Below are 21,552 nucleotides of genomic sequence, written 5' to 3' on the forward strand. Positions count from 1 at the left end.
AGCATGGTGTTGATGCATATCTTTTCTTCCTGATCAGTTACAGTATTCAGGGAAAGCTGTCTTCAGTACTAAAATAACAGAGACTTGCTTTTTGTAAATTAAAAAAAAAAAAAAAAGGTATGGGAACTTTCCTTGCAGGTTTTGTAATATTATATATAAAAAATGTGCAGGGATGATACATAAATTTAGCTGAATTGTGCTGTCAGGTGGTTACACAAATTTATTTTCAATTAACAGTAACTTTTAAGGACTTCTGTGGGTTCCCTCCAAAAATTATAGCAGATATTAAAAATACAGTTCTCTCCCACATAGAGGCTCAAAGATGATAACTCCATACTAGTATATCATAGGTAGATAAAATATTCTTTATGGGAACCTCGATATGTGAACACGAGTCTGTTTATCTGTCTTACAGTACTTTAAAATTTCATAAGCATAATCCTGTTAAGAGGAAATTACAGCCTTCCCTTCAAAATGGCATTATTTAAATAGGAGATTTGCCATAACTATAGTGGGATCAGGGTAAGACTCCAAATGTACTTATATGGTTCTCACTATAACATATGACCATGGGAAGACCTTGGAACATGACTTTCCTATCTTTGCTCAGTGAGCTGGGAGATATTTAATCTAACCACAAGCCACATCCATTCCTGTCAACTTAATTTGAGAATACACGTTTAAGGAAACAAAAGGAAATGGCTCTCCCTTGGGACCTAGCATTGTTCCACTGTCCCTGGGTGTTTTAGTACATCTGTTTATGGTTCATTCTCTGTTTCAGGCTTTAAAAATGTCACTAAAATTCCAAAGGGGGAAAAGTCTCAGTTGGAGGAAGGAGTAAATGCCAATTTTCATGGTTTATACCACTTCAAATAAAATAAATAAATAAAAAATCAGTCATTAGGTTCATGATTGACATTTAGTTGCAAGAGACAAAAATAAATTCCAAATATGACCTAAAATGTCATAGATGATATTCTTGGGAATTATGTTACAGTATTGTATTATTGAGCACAAAACTATTAATGGCAGTGAAACTCTTATAATACTGCATTGTTTCTATACCTTCTTTTCTTACCTAAGTGGCAAATTAAAAGCCTCTAAGAGAGCAGTGCTGTTTTCCAACTGTGCTGAAAGAACCAAGGGCTCAGCACATTTGTTTTAAAGCCGGGTTTTGGGCCTCCAGCGGTCAGTGCTCTTTTGTGCTGAGTTCACCACACTGTTTATGAGGGAGGGATTTACGAGTGTTGCTTTTAGAAATCAGATCTTCTGGTAGCCTGTACATTTTTCAGGACAGTTACTGATGTGCTGACATGTAGATTCTGAGCTCTTATCATTGGTGGTATTTTCAAACTTACAAAAAAGAACGCGGTGAAGGATAGAGGAGTTCACAACTGTTGATAGAAGGGAATGGCAGGGAAGCAACTCTAGAGAGATTCAAGAACATCCTAGGAGTTACAATGGTAAATTTAACTGCCACGAGTGTTTTATTTTGGATTTAGCATTGTGGTGAGGGAACTTGGCCAAATTCCAGTTCTATAGTGATATGTGCAAGTGCTTAAATTGTTGCGAAATTACTTTAATCTTTAATTAAGACATTGTCTTCCATTTCTAAAGTGCAAATGTACAGTGAAGTACAACAGCAAGATTTTTACAGGCAAAATCAGTGGCAACTAGTACCCTGGAGAGGTACAAACAACACTACACAGCTGCGTTGCTCACTTCCACTCTCAGGCATCCAAACATGCAGCTAGCACACGTGTACACACACACTTTCATACACATTTCCCCTGCCCAATCTCGTATTTATACTTTTTTTATATATACATGTGTGTTCAGCTGTTCTACAGCACTTCCACAATAGCTAAATAATTGCCTGTGCACTTCCCTGGGTTTATCCAGCTCCTTCCATGCATTCTGTGCTTGTTTCAGTAGCCTCTTTGGCAATTAACTGGGAATACGGTTAGCCCCTAGACTTTGCCACTCTTGTGACATTAATCTGCCTGTTCCTTGCTGGCTTCCTTCTAATAACATGCTGGGAAATTGTGCAAAGGTCTCTTTCTTCACCAGGGCTAAATGTCAAACAGATAGCATATGAAGAGACCTGAGACTGCGAAGACGGTTCAGAATCTGATCAGTCCAGCATCCTGTTTGCTTTGCAGTCGGTTTTACCATTCAGTGTGTCACAAATGGCCTCGGGGTCCCCGTTGCTGGAAGCTTGGCTGCTAGCAGCAATGTGTCCGTTGTGCTCTGGTAAGAGACTGAAGGTGAAGAACTGGTATGGATCCTTTTGTCTGCTGCTTTCTTGTAAGGGGCTCAGGAACGAGCTGGAGTTTTTCCATTCCTGGAATGTGCACATTTCCATATGTGGGTGAGTGATTTTGCTCAGGTAACCAGGGCTGGGAGATGCTGAAGATAATGTCCTTTGGCTGCCACTTAAGAAACTCCCACTGTCTTCCAGAGAGTCCTTCCTAGGGTGTTCAAAGGAGCACCGATTCCAGTTTCTGTAGCTGTAGGCCCACCACCCCAACTGCTTTCGACGGTGGCACTGACATTTTAGGATCTGTATGAAAGCCCTCTTGAACTCTTTGCTTGAGCAAGGGTAGATGATTGGATTCAAGCAGCTGTTAAAGTAGCCAAGCCAAAAAATCACCTTGAAGATTGTTTCAGGGGGCTTCAGAGCTGAAAACAGAGATCCTGTTCAGAAGAAACAAGCAGAGACAATATGTGAGATAAATGGTTTGTCTGTTTTTAGGAAAGGTGAATGTCCCATCAGATCACTGTTAGAATCTATTTGTTAAATATCTTTAATGCATGCAGCTTTCATTTTTGGTCTTTTAGTAATAACATGCTATCTGTGTTATTTTAAAAGCTAACAAGGAACTGCTTTATCCACCATCCAAAATATAAAGGAGCACGTATTTAATGTAGAATTAAAATAAAGAGTTGTGTAGAATTAAAATAAAATACAGGTGAAAGACACAAAATGTTCATTGTTCGAGCTGCTGTATGATGCACACATAGAACAAGGTCATGCCTTCTGCAAAGAGCTATTAACTATCACCTTTTGAAGAAAAAGATCTAAATATTCCCAGGCTTCTGGGAATATATGTGCCCAGATGTACCTTACTACCTCTTATACATACTTGTGCAGCTCATAAACATCACCACACTAGATTATTAGAGGGGTACAAACCTCTTGAAACCAGAAGTTAATTGTGGTAGGTCATATATCTCAGCCAATTATAAAAATGATGTAACCCAAACAAAGAGATTATTTCCTCTTCTGTTCATGACCAAATAGTTTACCTACAGAAGCTGCCCAAATGAAAAACACATACTGGGAAATCCATTTCATGTACTTCTAGCATTAAAAGCATTTAACTGATCAACTATATTTAGCAATTGGAGCTCTATAAAAGAATGTCTGAATTTTTTTAAAGCAGAGCAGACATTCAGTAGTTATCCATCTGGGAAAATACCTTTGTGTCTGGTAAAGTAATCACAGAGCAGGGGTTCAGGGGAGAAGCCTCCTTTCAAGAAGTGGAATTTGATTTGTAGAGGTTTTTCAAGTGGAAGGTGATGCTCAAACCCGAGTGTCACATCTCTGAGAAGTGCAACACATACGCTGGAGTAGTTTCAGATTCCCTGGTCTGTGAAAGCAGCTGAGTCAGTTGTGACTGTCAAGATGCCTTAACGGGGAGGAGTGTGATTCTAGGCATGTTTCCCATGTCTCATAGCAATGTAGAGGCCATGGCTAGTGCCTGAAAACTATGCAAAAGCATTTCCCAGCTACTTGGGTAAATAACTCTTACATGTCACTGGATACTGTGACATACAGAGGGCAATTCTGACCAGGTCCTGACTATAGGGGTCCGAGTCTCCTTTGCTCACAAGGAAGCCAGGTAAGTACATGTTGTTCCTCACACATCCGCTGACCTCAGTGTGTCAACTAGTCCCTGAGCTGGCTCAGAAAATAAGGTACTAAAATGGCATTGACTCTCTGGAGAGTCTGTTTCCCTCCTCCCACCTGGGTAACAGGATCCAGGACAGATCCTGTGGATCCAGAATAATATTTTTTTTTCCCCTGGTTGCGTATGGGGATGCTGCTGCTTAACACTATCTCTGCCTATGACCTTAGAGCTAAGCATCATGTCACCCCTTAAGGTTAAAATGGAAGTTTTAAATTGCAAGGTTTATAGTACTTCTTTTGTAACTCCTACACTTGGTTTTTATATCACGTGCAAGACTTTTGTAAGTTAAATTCACATCCCTTCTTGCTTTGTTACTGCTAATGATGTACAGGGTTTGACATGTGTCTTCTCTCCATTTGTTTGAGATCCTATGTCAGTGCTGATTGATACTGCAGAAAGTACTAAGTAGAACATAAGAAATACTGGAGAAACTATGAGTTATGGCTGATAAATTTCCAGTCAATTAATCAAAGTGATGCAAGCACTTAAACTGTGTATTGTTAGTGTTAAATACTATTTGATGAAAGATCCAGAAACAATTCATGTGATTGCACCAAATAAGCCAATAAATTATTATCAGATTCTTATAAAGCTTTAGAAAAAGTTGATCCAAGTTAAAAACTGCAACCAAGATAAGGAAGATCTTCCAAAATCTCCCACATGCACAGTTGCAAACCTTTTCAGGATTCATTTTGTAAAGAATCATTAATGTTTTATCTTCGATTTAGAGAAAAGCTTTGTGACCGTACAAAACAAGTAAAAAATATAATTATGTACACCAAGGAACTTAATGGAGCTCATCCTGATAAATTTCTTAAATTGTTTTCTGGAGCTCCCCTGAAATGTAAATGATTTTTAACTCTTAAAACCCAGTAAACTTCATGAAGTGGCTGAAGAGCTTCCATTTTTTCTTATGTGTAAATTTTGAATGGACAGTGATGACTTTTTCCAGATCAGTTGGTTTGCCTTTCTCTTATACTCTAATAATTGAAAATCTATGGGACATTCCTCTTCCAGACTTAAGTATTTTTTAGGCAGGTTAAATACAGACATAGTAAATGCTGTTGTATAGCTTTCAATAAAATATTAAGAATATTTACTGAAAAAATTTGTGGAATTCCCTAAGGGCAAATAAAATTAGCTAAGCTATCGAGGAAAACTGGGAACCAATGCAGACAACTGGGTTATACTTGTGTAATCAGTATCACACATGAACCAAATATAACCACGTACTGTAAAAACTAAGAGACCAAGTAGGGAAAAATGTAAAAAGCTGAGTGCTGAAAAAACCTTAATCTTTGTAAACTGCTGGAAGAAATATGTGTTCCGTTTTTTTTTTTAAAAAAAGAAAAAAAGAAAAAAAAAGTAAGGAGCTTATGTCTGTCTTTTACAATAATCTGTTTTTCAAATGTCATTTGGAAAAAAAATGACAGCAGGCTATTTTCAGCTGCTGCAGCAAGCATTTTCAAAGCTCTTTTATATTAAAGGGCAGCAACACAGAAGTGTAGAGAGCTTCCTCATAACGACCCTGAGTGACAGAGGCACCTTGTGTTCTGTCCTGATTCTTGAAAAATTACTAAGCACCGTTTGATTGTTTAAAAGCTATTGTGACCCTAGATGAGTCATGAACAAGAAAACTTGGAAATACGTTAGTTAGGAAAGTTGTGTGGTGGTATAATTTAAAAATAAGCATCAGAATTTAGTTACAATGGTAGAAAAGTTCTGAAACTAAGAAATTTGGGAAAAAATTTCAAGGAGTTAATGATCATTAATGACTACTTTGTTCTCCACTTTGTGCTGTTTGCAGAACCATGAAAAATGTAAATGCTGCTTGTTTAAATTATACAGAAGCTATTGTGTTGTTTTCACAAGAAGGCAAGGAAGAAATATGCTTTTCTGAACAAGGAATATTAATTTGATTAAAAAGCTGTTTTATATACCAATCTGTTAATGTCTCATTTCTTTTATTTACATTAAAGCTTGACAGAATTCTACATCATTCTTCTACTCTTCCTTGTATATATGTGTGTGTATATATGTACACTGCCATAAAGGGAGAAGAACTTTATCTATGAATTTTGTCTACCGTATAATGCACTTTTACTTCCTAGGCTTTCAAAAACCAGGTGGAAGGCAATTATTCCAAGAAGGCTGTAGCAATAAGCAAGGTCACTGTAATACAAGTGAGAATAAGTTCACATATGGGAGCATACCTCACTTGCTGTCAGGTAGCACTTTTCATCTGTCAATCATCCTGCCTTTATACCATCCTCCTGATTTTACCAGTGGGAAATAAGAGCTGGAGGAAGGTAAAAGCAATCAGCTGAAGGTCGTGTGCTAAATAATTTTCACCAGGAAGAAAGTTTTTGTTTTACCAGGAATGAAACCATGAGATCTGGCACAACTCTTAACTGCTAGAACACACGGTGGGCAGTACAGTGCATTCAAACAGTGTTGGTGACTCCTGCTACCTTTGCCACCACCCAAAGAAAAAAGCAGAATTCAGGAGTATTTCCTGAGATCAACAGAAACTAGTTAATCCCCATCTCTGGCTGTACAGTTGTATGCAATTGCTACATGACCTTAGCAAAGCCCCACCTATGAAGGAATCCTTGGCTAACAAAGAGGACCACTAGTGAAACCTACAAATGCTATGAAATATAGTAATTTTGAGATACATCATAGTGAATAAAAAGAGCTGAGAAGAGACTCAACAATTAGTATTTAAGAGCATAAAACTTATATACAAAGAGGAATTAAATTATTATTTTTTTCCATGTCCACAGTGGCTAATATAGTGAGCGCAGTGATTCAAATTGCAGCAAGGCAAATCAAGAGTACAGCTTGGGAAACACTTTCAGTCTACCAAGACAGGAAAGTTCGGGAACATACTGCCTTAGAAGGGTGTAAAAACCCAACCCTGGAGGCTCTTAAAAACAGAGCAGACACGCATCTCCTGATTTATGTATGGCTGACCCAGCCTTTGGGTTGGAGGATGCCCTGCATGACCTCTTCAGATCCCTTCTAGTCCTGCTTTCTCTGATTAGCTCTGCAGGCTATAACTGTTCATCAGGAAAACTTTATGGCTTAAGTTTTGGCAACCCAGCAGAGTTTTACATCTGCAGTACTGGAATCCCACTTACACTGAAGTCTTAGATCCCGTTGGTAAATATAACCACTATTTAGGCTGAGGATTAACTGTTAGAAAAATGAAATGTCCAAGTCCAATATTAATTTGGGCATTTATTTTCTTCAAGGCTTTGGAAAGTTTGAGTTTTTTGTATTCAGTCCTTCCTTACTGGTTGGAATCCCAGCCTGAATTCTCTACACAGAGAGAAGAAAAGATGTTCTGAATTATCCAGAAGGTTGCAAGTCACTATACATGCCATGTGCTTCTAAATATGGGTTAATTTGGTGACTATTATACAAAGCACCACTGCCTTTCACCATATAAAGATATGAAAAATATTTTGATGAGCTTGAATATTTTTAACATTACCCTTTTCCCTACCTTGTTCTTGGAATTAACAACAATACCTTTTATTTAACTGAACACTGGCTTTACCTCATAATTAACCTGTCAGGAGAAAACAACTGGGGGCTATTTTGGTACCTTGATAAAATGATAAAGCTAAGCCTACCACACACTCTCTCTAAACATCAAACTAATATTTCCTCCCCTAATCTCCAACTATTTTCCCATCACAGCCTGATAAACAAATCAAGTATTTCCCTGTACTGATTTAGATTGCTTTTCAAAATGGCTGAAAAATGTTGCCTATTATTATCTTCTGGGTGATTTATTTGTGAGGGGAGTAGCCAGAGTGACTCCCTTGCTCAAAATCTCTTTCCTGATGCTTCATGTTTAACAGCTTCACTCAAAGGGAATGTGTATTCTCTACCCTCTTATTTTGATGAGCAAAACCCTGTGATAAATTAAACATAGCACCACAAACTAACCTCTGATTGCACCTTTTACACCACTGAAGTTTTTGCAAAGCCTGCATCCAGCAAAATTGCAGAACAGGAAATATTTTAGAAACTCAATCAACTTGATCAGGTTTTATTGTATTTTGACCATTAATTTAACAAGCTGTGCTCACCATACTTGACAGAGCTATTTGGTCTGGAAACACACTGAGCAACAGCAAATATCATGAAAAGGAATTAAGAAATATTTCATTTAGTAAGAGGTAATTTCATTTAGGGTCTGACTGTTTTTTATAATGAATGTTTTATTACGCTGAAGGTAAGTAAAGCACCCTCAATGAGATTACGGGATGTTGTGGGAAACAATTTGGCATGTCAGTGGTATTCACGCATTCTGCAGTTACTGGCCAGAACATCACTGAGCTATTAACATTCAGAGTCCACTGGAATCAGTGGGAGTACTTGAAAGCCTTTGTAAAGGTTCATAAAGGCTTCAGTGGAGTTTGGAACAATCCCTAAATTAGCAGGGTGAGCAGCAGGAAAATCTTCTGGACTGCCTTAATCCCAATCCTTTTAATTAAAAAAAATCATCACTGAAGGAAGTTTTGATGTTGCCCTCTACAGAGGTGAAACATGTACACACGTGTAAATAAATACTCCCACACACTGCTCTCTCATATTTTTTCCTGTTCTGTTACTTTTCTTCTATCTAAATATCTGCTTCATTGCTACCTCTCTCCACTGACCGCTATATTCGTACAGAAAGGAGGGTGGGAAAGTTAAGACTTTCTATTTAAGGATCCTTAACGTAATAGTTGGTGAGGTTCCTGATGAAAGAGTAGTACACAGGACATGTTTGAGTTTCCACTTCCACTTTATGAAAGAAAGAGCTTAGCATCAAAATTAGACCAGTCAATGCAACCAACTCACCAAGCACTCCCACCCCTCCAGTTCCTTCCAGGAAAAGGGACAAAACGTGCTCCAGTTGTGTGGAAGGTGACCACGTACTACAGTAATTAGCTGGAGTTTAAGCCTTAAAAGTAAGATATAATAAGGTAATGTTTATGAGTTAAACAAAACTTTGACAAACACTTCTGATCTTTCTGTGCCATTGTGCTCTGTGAGCTATTTCCAGCCACGCAGAGGAAATAAACAAGTGTGGATAAATGTCCAACAGTTGTTTGTGACACCAGATAGTCATCTATGAAATATCCCTAGGTTCTGCTGTGGTTTTATCTCCTTCCTTCATCCTTCATGCAAGGAATATATATACATATATTTATACTTTAGACCGAAAAATCAAGAAGTTGATGCTTCCTTAGGTCCCCTGAAGCCCTCCCTGCTCCAGGCTGAAGAAGCCCTGTCCCTTCAGCCTCTCCTCACACAATATGCTCCAGGCTCCAACATCCTTGGTCACCTCCACTGGACTCGCTTCAGGTTATTGTCTTACCTGTAACACAGCTTTCTGCATGGATGCCCTGTTGCAGACATGCTCTAATGAGTGTTAAATTAAAAGGGCACAATCACCTCCCTCCATCTCCTGGCTCTGTTCCTGCTGATACAGCCCAACGTGCTGCCAGCTTGCATCTGATAGGGACATCTGAATAGTTTTACATCCTGTGTTATATTCATCTGAGTCATCTTCATAGGCAAGGGTATCCTGTGAGTGTGGATTTTCAAGAGTGCCATGTATTTATTATTTGTACCTAGTGGGAGCAACATTTTACACTATTGATGGTTAATTAATCCAAAATTAGGCACATTCTCCTTTACTGTCTGCCTTCTCTTTAATACCTCTGTTTTTTTCTTTTCCCACCTTGGTGTATTCACTTCCCAGTTATTTGTTTCTTTCTTTTCATTTTAAATAATTCCTTCTCCTCTCATGTCTTGTTCAGTTCTTAACTCCAATGGCTCATCTATTTTCAAACCACTTTCTATTGTGATAATTGCTTTTCTATTAATTAAACATCCATTTTTAATATAAGTTGTGTATTTGATAGCAATTAAGTCTATAAATTACCCAGAATTATCAGTTGTATTCAGAATGAAGTATTTGATAATTAGATTAGATAATGGTTGGGCATTTGAGGAGGAGTACCACCATGAATTTCCTAGATTTAAGGATAAGAAATCTCTATGAATAATTTTGGGTTGTCATGTGATATGTTTTCTACCACTTACAAAAATTCGTATTTCAAAAACTTTAAATCTGGTTCTGCTTAGCTGTGAGACAGACTAGGGTGAGTGGATGTTGTTTACTGGAACAAATACAGCATTTGTTTTTACTGAAACAGAATGGTCTGGAGTTCAGTGCTGTGCTGTGTGTCACTTGATATTCCAGTAATGGCAAACCAACTACAATAAAATATGTTGTGAAACAATAACCGTGTATAAAGAGAGCCTTACTGCACTGGTTTCCACCATTGTCTTAATCTTTAAAACAAGACATAAAATTTGAAACTACTTGTGCCTATTAATAACAAGTAGAAAATTTAAAACTTGTACTGCTGAATGGAGGTATTTTGGAGAGAACGCCACCATCTTGTCTATATACTATAAAGGAGAAGTAGGCAGAGAATTTGCTAATAAGTATTTGGAAGTTTTCTTATAGAATCTGGTCAAATGTAAATGGTTAAGGTATCCCAGGAAGGCAAACATAATCCTCCTTCATTCAGCCCAGATGACTATTACATTTTATTGCAGCATGGAGCCTTTCCAACCAGAGTTAAATCTGACCTTTTCAATGTTCTCTGTAGGAGAAAATTCCAGTGTTTTAAAAATTGCTGTAGCGTTGAAAGCATTGCAAAATGATAGCGAGTCCTGAAACATGAAAAGCAGGAAGCATCAGCGATATCAAACCCCGTCTCTCAACCTGTTCTCAAGAAGGCAACATTTTGCAAAAAATGAAATGCAAGAAACTTGTTTTATGCTGGAAATCATCATTGCTCTGAAAAGAGCCTTTTCTTGGTGTTAGGCAGTAGATGACTGCTGATGGCCTGGCCAGGAACCTCCACCTCTCCCCTGCAGTTCCCGCTGCGATTCCTGCTGTATCCATACCTGTTGGTAGCAGCTGAGTTACGGCTGCTTAATGAACAGGGAAGCTACAAGTGCTACATGTATATAGCTAGTAAAACTCTCTCTATAAAACTAATAAGCTGCCTCTGACCAGGCTTATTGTAAGTTTACAGAATGCGGAAAGGATGTTAGTCTTTTATTTAAGCTTTCTGTGGTCCTTTTTACTGCATGCTTGGCCAAGTTGGCATGCCAAGGTTTTAAAGCTAATTGGATTTCTCAAGCTCCTGATTTTTTTCCTTCTAGCATTCAATGTTTGTTTACATTCCACTGGATATAGGAAAGAAACCCACAGTTTACAAACATCAGAGGACGAAGTAGAGAGAATGGTTATAAAAATAAGAGCCAATGGGACTGCAGACCTTCTGGAGAACAGTGTCAGTATAACAGTGAAAAAAAGATCTTGAGAACTAGGAAGAGCATCCAAAATCAGTAGAATAAAATTCAATAAAGAAAATGAAAGGGAAGATAGTTAAAACCGCTAACTGCAATCTGGTAATGATAGTGAGCAATTTGTATGTGGCTTTGGAGTACATTGGTGTGTCTGTGGATTGCCTTAGGATGCATAACTAAATAAAAATGCAACAGAGCTGAGGTTTTTCATGCCCTATCTGTATCTGTTATGTTAACAAAAATTCTGAGTATGTCTTCAATAACAAAATACAGAGATATGAGTGAGATTTGGAAAATACATGAGATATAGAAAAATCCATCAAGTGCTTAGAGTTTTGACACAAACTCCGAACATCCTTGTTATAGGTATAGCTACCGCTTCTCTGTCCAGAATGCCTATGATGGCGTACACCACAGAGAGAATATACTTTTGTAAACTGTGTTGCCATTACAAAAGTATGGTAAAATCAAGAACAAGTTTAGGAAGAATCTTGTTCAGCACTCTAAAACTGACAGTAGGTAGGGACAGAAATAGAATATTGTTATTATTTTGTCCTGAAGAGTTACAGACTTCAGCAGCTTGCTAACTAGAAAGAATATGGGCTGAGCTTATGCTTGTTTTGCAAAGGATTAGCTGATTAAAGGAGTCTAGAAAAGCTAATCTAAGTCTGCTGACATTTCATTTATTATACTTAAATATCTTCAATTACTGGGCATGCTTCGGTGTCTTTTTCTCCCCTTCTCCGTTGTGACACAGCTGAGGCAATCTGTCTTGGACATCACTGGTAAACAATAGGACTCTAGCAGGGAATTGAATAATACTGCTACAAAGATGCTGTATGAACTTCCATTATATTTTCTCCTTTGCAACTTGAGACTGATTGTTACTGCTTTTCAGTTTCTAGGTATCACATAAAAGCCCATCAACATAGCTCTAAATCTTGCAGTGGATGATGGAGCAGGACTTTAGTGAAGATACTAAAAAAAGATGAATTTTTTGTTCATGTCTGTATTTCACAGATAGGTGCACTAAAGAGCATACAGCTGATATCCTGTGGTATGGCCTTGATGCTTTAGCACTGTATGCACATGTATTTATTTACTCAGTGCTTTCATCACCATCATGACTACTAACCTGATCAATGGCATGTGTTTGCAAAAGCCCATAGCACAAGAACCTTGTGTCCACTGCCTTGCTGGATGCTCAAAGCAGTGTTCCCTCTCAAATTCTCACTTCTCTCCTGTCTTTGATTTCAATAGTTTTGAGATATCCTCTTGCTGTCCAGTGGCTCTGTCCTGATTTTTTTTTTTTGCCTTGGAGCTTTCTGATTCAATAAAGAACACTACTGGGTCTGCTTTGTGGGCCTGGAAACTGCAGTATCTTTTTCTGCTATCTCCATTAAGAGTCCCTGGTGTTTAGCCACAACATTTTTTTTCTAGGGGCAGACATGGTTTGATGGAAGTAGTAGCAGGACTTTGTTCCTTCATTACCACTGCTGGTGTGGTTCATGCTCCTATGTTATGGTCATCTTGCAGTCGTGTTCTTGAGAATCCCATCTTTCACACCTGAGACAGGAAGATGCCCTGCCATTGAGCAGTCATCACAAGTGGATTTTTCTGTATTCACATTTCTCTGTACTGCTTTGCAGATTTACTTTCCTAAAGCTGTATGCTTTCAGATTGCCCTTTGGTCCTCTGACCTGCAAATGAAAGTTTGCATAAGAAGTGCCCAAGCCTTTGGAATTTGTGGAGTTTCACCTGCTATGATGAAACATATTTATTCTAAAAAGTAGAGCTCTGTAATTGGTAACTGGGATCCCAGGGATGCAATTTACTTTTGGACAGAACGCTCAAACCAGGGCTTAAGGGAGTTTATTTTAGTAGTAAAATGAATCACCTTGAAATAAGCTAGTTCTCCCTGTGGCAAAACATGCTGTACGGGTCAAGAAGTGCTCATATTTAGGCTTCTGGCTAGAAAATAGGAGGAGCAGGTTCCTGCTGTCACCTGTGTGATTGGACATTGTACCAGATGCACCTACAAGAGGGCAGAGGGTCAGATTGCAACGCATATCATTAAGTCTTCCCAGTCCTGTGTGACCATTACAAGAAATCTAGAGAGTTAGGCTACTTTGTGAGGTGAAGACAAGGCAAGACAAAAATGAGGTGGAAGACAAAGCAGGCTGGAAGCCTTGCAGAAAGCAGAAGCAGTGATAGCAGTGGACCTAATGCCTGGAAGTGTTTCCCATGGGAAACTGAGCAGCCTAATTTGGTATTCTTGGTGCAGAGATGCAGAGGTTGGCCTGATGTAACATAAATCTACATACTGTGCTCGAACAACATTTTATTTTAAGAATCATTTTGTATTGGCTGACCTGTAGCATGCAGAATATTTTTATGTTCTTTTTTATTATTCTGTAGAGAGGCTTCAAAAACTTAATATATAAAGATAGTCAAAACAGTTGTATCTTCATTATGAGGCTCTTGGGACTTTATCCTACTGCCAGTTAAGATATGACAATTTTATTTCTGACTTTAGTGGATAAGATGAAAGGTTTTCTGGGAGCAGGGGCAGTTAGGTTCTGAGCATGGAAGCAAGTAAGACTGCTGATCTCCACTAGAGTTAAGCAATGGGCTGGGGAAGTTCATGTGCTTTGGTGAAAGTAGTGGAGGTGGTGGGTTTTGTGTATTTTCATTTGTGTGTTGTGTGAGGTCTACAGCTGGGAGCTGGCAAGCTCTGTCTGATGCCTCATTTAACAGGAATGGGACTAAACTTTTACCAAGTAGCTAGGGGGAAACATATGATCTTTCATTTCTGATTAATTTTTTAAATAAAGTTATTGGCATAAACTGGATCTTTGTTTAAAGGAGGAAGTTTTACTGAATGATACCTTATATCTGCTGAGCTCTAGTCTTTGGATAAAAATCCTTAATTTTTCTTTCAATTTTTCAGCAATGCATATTTAATATAGTTCTGATAGCCAAACACAAATTTGTATGAGGGGAAAGAAAAGAAAAATTTATTTTGAAGAAGCAGGATATTTACTCTTCAAAGCTGGGTCACTGAATTTGTGGCACAAGCAGTTGTCTTGAAGACACATATGTCTTCATTTTATTTTTTATGCTGTACCACAAATAATTTTGGGTTGCAAAGATGACAGTTTACAAAGCCATGGAGCATTTATGAATGTGCACAACAAGGGCATTCCGTAGCTCTATTTCTATCTGGAAATGATATCTGATAAATAGTGGAATAAAAACAAATTCTCATTGATACCAGTTTTGCTGCATTATCAGGTGCTTAACACCAAAGGAAGTGTGGTTCAGTCATCCAGCTCTGGACAAAAAAGAGATTGTGGGTCATTCTTTGCGCTGATAGTTTCATGATGCTCAACACATCACAGTGTCAGTGCTCGAATTCCTCCCTGTAGCTGTATACAGAACTCTTTCTTTCAGAGCTTTCCTCACAGAGCCTTTTGATTCCTGCTTGAAAACCACTGTCAGTGCTAATATTATTTTTTTCCTTTTTTTGTGGAATATTTATTCAAGCAATATCCCTGCTTTCAACACCACGTCAGTTCCCAGTATACATCTTCCACCTGATGCAGTGATCCTTTGTCTGGGATATCAAAATGAGTAGCTGTGGAGTATATTAAAGTGTCACAACTGAAGAATTATAATTTTGGCTGGCAAACTAGAACAGCTGAGAACACTTTTGACATGAAAAAAGCTACATATAATCAGATTTATTAAGACATGGTTTTGGGGTGCTGAAGAAATGAGGATTACTGACTTGTCAAATGTTTTGTGGTTAAATCCTCAGAAGTCCAGAGCTGCTCTGCTAACACCACTGTGCAGAGTCATTGCATTACAGAGTGAAACAAGGAGCACAAGTTGTAAGGATGTGGATATGATGGTATGATTTAGATTAAAGTTGCAGATATAAGGTGTGAAAAATACAGACTGAGGAAGAAGCCTTCCAGTACAGTGAAGGTAAATATCTAGTCTAGATTCAGAAGCAGAAAAGGTATTGTAGTTTTCAGTCCTGCACTGACAAGCGGGGAGACTGTGATTAGAGTAGCCCAGGGTGCCTATAGAGAGTTTCATAAATCATTGATATGTTTTGAATTCTGCCTGTCACTGAAAGTGATTCTATACTATTGTGGGCTTTTTGTAAGGGTTCTTAATAGCTTCTTGTTTAAGTTTTTGTCTTCAAGATGCACAGCAGAAGATTTCTGGTATGAAAAATACAACACACAGCTGTATTAAGCTCTTTAAAAAGTCCTCCTCCGCTGATCGACCCAGTCCTCCAGTTAAGAATAGCTGAATTATGCATGTCAGGAAAAGGTATTTTCCCCAACTGCATTAGTATGCAATGCTTTAGTCATCCCTAACACCATTAATGAGCTTTGCACTGGTACACAGACACAAGAAGTACAAGGTTCAGGAGAGTTTAGAAAAAGAAATCAGGGACAAGGAACAAAAACAGCCTTATTTCAAGTCAGCAAAACAAAGAGGAGGTACCTACTATTTAAATTCACGTGGATGTAATGTTTGATACTGCGCATACCTTCATTTCCTCCCTTTCATAGAAAAAAGGCTGTCAGTAAAGAGTTGCCCCCCTGAAATGATTTCTAAACAGAGAACAGGAGAGCCAGCAGTTTACACTGCCGTACTGAGATGATGATTTTTTCACTCTTCTAATACTAATTAACAATAGCAACTCTTTCTGAACCACAGCTCAGTGAGGCACCAGGAGTTCCCAGCTCTGGTGTGAGTGTGCTAGGGGTTGCAGACATGCAGGCAATGCCAGGTCAGAGCCCACAGCAGCCCGTTAGCCCTTCAGCCTGCCAGGCACTGCTGCCAGCATGCAGCCTGCTGCAGTGGAGGCTTGCATCCTATCACCTCACTGGAGCCTTGGACACAAGTGAGATGAGAGAGAAAATCAAACTGTGACAAGCAATAACTTCTCCACTCAGGTGTATTAAGCAGTGACCCATTAGACATCCTGGGAAAGTCCAGGACTTTCTCCCTCTAAGGGGAAACTGACTCTTTCAAGAAACTTGTTTCTCATGTTGGTTCTGTCCTGCTGTGAGCAAAATGTTTTTAATGGACTGGTCTGCATCTGTGTTTGCTGAATAGCATCAGGAACAGTACTGGCTTCTGCTAGCTAAGGATAGGTTCTGTTGTATTCATGCTGACTTTTTTTTTTTTTTTTTTTTTTTTTTTTTTTTTTTTTTTTTCCCCTGAGTTCCCTCAATAATTCAAAATCAAGGAGGAGATGCTAACCTACATGTACTTTATTGGGTAATCATGACCAACTCGATACATACCTGCTGCTGCCACTGGTTGTGCTGCTAGCATATGTGGTGAAAACATGTTTCTATTCATTTAGGTGTGTATTTTTGCAATAGTTGGAAACTTGTTCTCTGTCATAACCTTTCTTTAAGAGGCAGTGCAAGGACTTAAACTTCAGTAGCCAAAGATAACTTTGCTCACAGTTTTCCTTCTGTTTGGAATATGTCACATTCTCAGCATTAGCTTTTTGCAGATCTTGAGTTACTAAGATTTTTCAGCTTTAGATACACTAAGCTAGAGATGATAAAGTTGCTCTGGAGTAGCTTCAGTATTTGTCTTGCAACAGAGATTCTCGTCTAGATGACATTACATATTTACTGAAATCGTAATTCTAAAACACTTGATCAGGACCATGCAGTTGAACTCAGTTTAGGTTTCTACAAGTCTCTAAAAGTATTCACTTACCACTCAATTAGAAATGTTTTGGTATGGTAGCTAAGTAAACACGAATACAGAGCATTAATAAGGGTTTCATCTCCCTTTTTTTTCCCCCACCTCTTTCCATATTCAGTCTGCCAGATTGTCTGTGTCTCAGAGAAGTGAATTTTTGACAGATATTTTTGAGAGCTAGTAATTCAATATTAACAGGTCTTAAAATGTTCCATTTCAGAGCTGATGCCTGTATTATAGACAATACAAGCAAATTTCCCGAGGACTTGAGAATGCAGAGCACTGTAAAGGCTACACTGAATGCTTTAATAATATTTTGAAGCTGAAGTGAACAGAGTGGTTGCCACAATGCATGTGATAGTCTCCTGAAATGCCTCAACTAAGACCTACTGAAACCAAAGGGAACCTTTCTGCGAGAATCAGTGGGCTTCACAATTTGCTTTTGGAATTTGATCAATAAAGTTTGAACTGAGAACTAGAGCTCTTTCAGCTTCCCAAAGCTCAGGGGAGTTTTGCATCTCATCATTAGGTCAGGCCCATTTTCACCTAAAACACCTAATAACGCCAGAAGACTTTCTGAATTACACTTGGACCATCTAACAGTGAACTAAAACAAGAACATTTCAATGCTGAAACTTTTTGCAAACCTATCCAGAATTTTTGTTAAAGCATCCTGTAAAGATATTTACGAAAGCTAATTCAATCAATTAGAGGGAATTTAATATATAAACTTTGAAGGTATTGTCCCCTGATATGTCATCTGCTGCACTCGTGAGGAGGGCTAACAGATGAGCAGGCTTTCTGCAGGCTGCACGTTTTGCAAGGTTTCTGCTTCTTTAAAAAAGCCAACATCAGAATTAAATTACTTTCACTTCCCTCCCTTTCATGTGTTCACTGCAGTTCTCAAAATATCTACTTATCATTCATCTGATTTTTTTGTGTGACATTTTTGTAGTAAACAACTAACCTTCTTCCTCCCCCTCCCCGCAGTCCCGTGAATACCAACTTACCTAGCGGCAGAACAATGAAGAAGGGTAGCCAGCACAAGATAAACATGCCGACCACAATTCCCAGCGTCTTGGCTGCCTTCTTTTCTCTAGAGAATTTAAAAAGTTTGAAAGCTAAGGAGTTCCTGGGATTGTGACCCTTGGATTTGGTGCTGTTTAATGTATCCTCATGAATGTTCCTGTAATGGATCCGTAAAGTCAGCTCCTTGGAGTTGGACATCTCTTTCATAACCCCAGCTTCCAGGTTTTTAGTAGTCCTTTTGGCCACTATGTAGACCCGGCAGTACATCACAAGAATGACAATTAAGGGAATGTAAAAGGACCCCAAGGAAGAGAACAAAGCGTAGAATGGTTCTTCAGTGATGCGGCACTCCTTATCGTCCTTGGGTGCTGGTTCTTTCCAGCCCAAAAGAGGCCCAATAGAAATTACCATGGAAAGGACCCAGACACCTAGTAGAGCTAGAATTGCTCTTCTTCTTGTTACCAAAGTTGGATACTGGAGAGAATAACGTACTCCTATATATCTGTCTATGGAAATCGCACATAGACTTAAAATAGAAGCTGTACAGCACAGCACATCAACTGCTGCCCAGATATCACAAAATATCCTCCCCAAAATCCAGTAGCCGAGGATTTCCAATGTAGCAGAGAATGGAAGGACAGTAAAACTCAGCAACAAATCTGCTATTGCAAGGTTAATTATGAAATAATTTGTAGGGATTCTTAAATGCCTATTGCAAGCAACAGAGAGAATTACCAAAATATTACCTATAATAGCAAAGAGTATAAAGGCACCTAGGATGAGCCCCACAGTTATCGCCCTACTGATATCCAAGGTGGGTGAGTCCAGGTTGCTTGTTGTCTCATTGGAGTTGTTCGCAGAAAGGTTGCCACTATTTAATGCAGAAACTTTCAAATATCCAGGTATTGATGAATTGGATTTCTCATCAAAGTAGGTATTCATCTTTAAAATCATCCTCCATAGCAAGGTATGGTTGGGTCCCATGCACAGCACACAGATGGTTGGGTTTGGTGGAAAGTTACCTCTCTACCCAAGAAGTTACTGAAATGCCCCAGCCAGCTTTGGATTGAGAGCTCATCTCTCCAGCAAAGTGTCAGCTTTGAGCACGTAAAACTTGCCCAACGTGAAGTCCTCTGAAGCCTGTCAGAAATAATAGGCTGTTCAAACTTGCTTAATTTCTCCTCTCAACTCGTTGAAACAGAAATTAGCAGGCAGAAGGCTTGGCTGGAGCTCCAAAGTAGCTGCTTTGATCATGACGTCCCTGAAATAAAAAACAGGTTTACTGTTCTCCCTTGTGCATCCGTGGTCCTGCTGGAAGGATGCCCCTGTCTAGCTGCTGTGACATGCGTCTCCAGGAAGGGTTTGTCAGCACTTAGGCAGCTCTGCATGAGCCGGCTGCCTGCGCTCTCGCTGCCTCTGCTGCTGACATCACCGGGGCCAGCCCCGGCGCAGCGCTAGAGGGCAATGCAGTTCAAGTTAAAACTTCTAGATCCAAGTCTGAAAGCTAAACAGATGGAATATATCCGCCCCAATTAAAGCGTTTGCTACATAGAAATCTGGATTGGAAGCTTTTTTTTTAAAAAAAAAAAAGAAAAGAAAAAAAAGTTTCATAATCTGAGGAAAATACACTCAGAGGGTTATGGTGAAAAAAACAATTTCAGTATGAAATGATCTAGCACCCTTTGCCTTTCAGTCACTAAATAAATGTCTTTGGGTTTATTTTGTAATCAAAGTGAATCACACGCCATGTTAGAGATGGCATGACTAATCATCTCCCACTTTCTAGGGAGGAACATGTAGGTTCCAAAAATCCCTATTTTATTCCTAGATTCAGTATTTAACAATGACATAGAAAGGTAGTTTGTTTCTAGTGGTAACCTTTCTATTAATGGATGATCAGAACTCAAATCTGTAGTAAGGTCTTTATGTTTGTTCTATATTTGTGTATACCAGCCACATCTGTGGCTTCATCTCCTCTTTTCCAGCTTGATAACTTTTGCAAGCACAGGTAGATTGTGAATCCAAGCCCTGAAAAGAGCTGAGCATCCGTACCCACAGCTAAAGGGAAGGTAGTGAAAAGTGTTCAGGGGTTTTTCAATGTACTCAATAAGCTAATGGGTCTTCTTATATCTTTGCAAGGGCTATGAGATCATGGAGACAGGGCCTGTTGTTAAGCTGTTGTAGCTCTGGAAATACCTACAGAACCCTATAAAGAACATGATCACTAACAAGTGATTTATCTTATAGCACTGGTAGTTTCTCCATTTTGTGTAGATTTTGGTCACCAGGTAAGGAGAAATATCAGATCTTTATAGCCTGGTACCATGGAAAACAAAAAGTGGAAGGTTAACTGAACACACATCTGCCAATATGCTGTTCTTAACTTTCTGACATCAGATTATATCCTACAGCTGTTGTCTGAAGTGCTCTGGGTTACTGTATATTGAATTTCCTGTTACAAAATGTACTGTGTTTAAAATAAAAAGTTCATTCTTAGTTAGGCAGCTATGGCTGAAAGTTGCAGCTGAGTGCTGGTTTTAAAGGACAAACCATATAAACAAAAGCTCTGGCTGAATTTTATTTGAGGAGTGTGTGGCAGATGTTTTTATAGCCCTTCCCAACAGCAGTGACTATAGCAAAGCACCATCATTCAAAAAATTTTCTTTGAAACATTTACAAGAATGACATGATAACATGTCATGGAGTCACTGAAGGGAAAAGGAACAAACACTCGATTTATGAGCTTAGCCTCGGCTTTCTGTCTCTGCTCTCTCTGAGACAGAGCTTTCACTGCTAATGAATGCAGTTAGCAGCCCTTGATTTGGGACATGTATCATTCGCACTTACCCATTCTCTCTGGACTCCACCTAACCTCTCTCAGTTTTGTTTGTGACTGCTGATTTTGCTGCTCTGCCTTTTCTGTTCAAAGCGTGAATTCCTCAGGCTAGGGCCTGCTCCCTTGGGAAGGTGGGGATGCGGCTGGTGGCACCACTCTCGGGCAGTAGCAGCCTCAGCATCTCCCTGGGGTCACCCAGCCTGCACATTCCTGCTCGTGGTACTTCTACAAACTTGGTTAAAGCTGGTTTCATTCACTCTGCACAGGTACTGACACTATCTCTGAATACAGATTAGGTGCAGGCCAAGTGTGTAAGCAGTGTGTTTGAAAGGAAGTGTTTTGATTTCTCCAGGCATAGCAATGTTTCAGCCTTTGGCATGTAAGAAGATGCTATAGCGGCAAAATGAGGGGGTTGAAGAAGAAAAGATCAGCAAGGGAGTACACAGGTTTACTCCAGATTTTTAGCTGGCAGCATGAGATGTGCCTAGCCTACCAAGCATAACAAAGTGGCCTGTAGCTCCTCCCTGGCTTTGGCCACACCATGTTGGGATTCTGTCGCCCCAGGGAGCCAGG

At 39.1% G+C, this 21,552-nt stretch overlaps 1 protein-coding gene across 1 annotated transcript; it reads right to left on the reverse strand.

Annotated features, from left to right (window-relative positions):
- Nucleotides 1-1,464: 1,464 nt before the first annotated feature.
- ADRA1B (adrenoceptor alpha 1B) lies at nt 1,465-19,575 on the reverse strand. The gene is made up of 2 exons (XM_068698241.1): nt 18,125-19,575; nt 1,465-2,697 (listed from the first exon to the last, which is right to left on the reverse strand). The coding sequence occupies exons 1-2, from the start codon at nt 19,125-19,127 to the stop codon at nt 2,135-2,137; spliced, it is 1,566 nt and encodes a 521-aa protein (XP_068554342.1). The 5' UTR covers nt 19,128-19,575; the 3' UTR covers nt 1,465-2,134.
- Between the last annotated feature and the right edge of the window lie 1,977 nt (nt 19,576-21,552).

Source organism: Anas acuta, chromosome 14 (genome assembly GCF_963932015.1).
Source record: "Anas acuta chromosome 14, bAnaAcu1.1, whole genome shotgun sequence".
NCBI classification, from domain to species: Eukaryota; Metazoa; Chordata; class Aves; order Anseriformes; family Anatidae; genus Anas; species Anas acuta.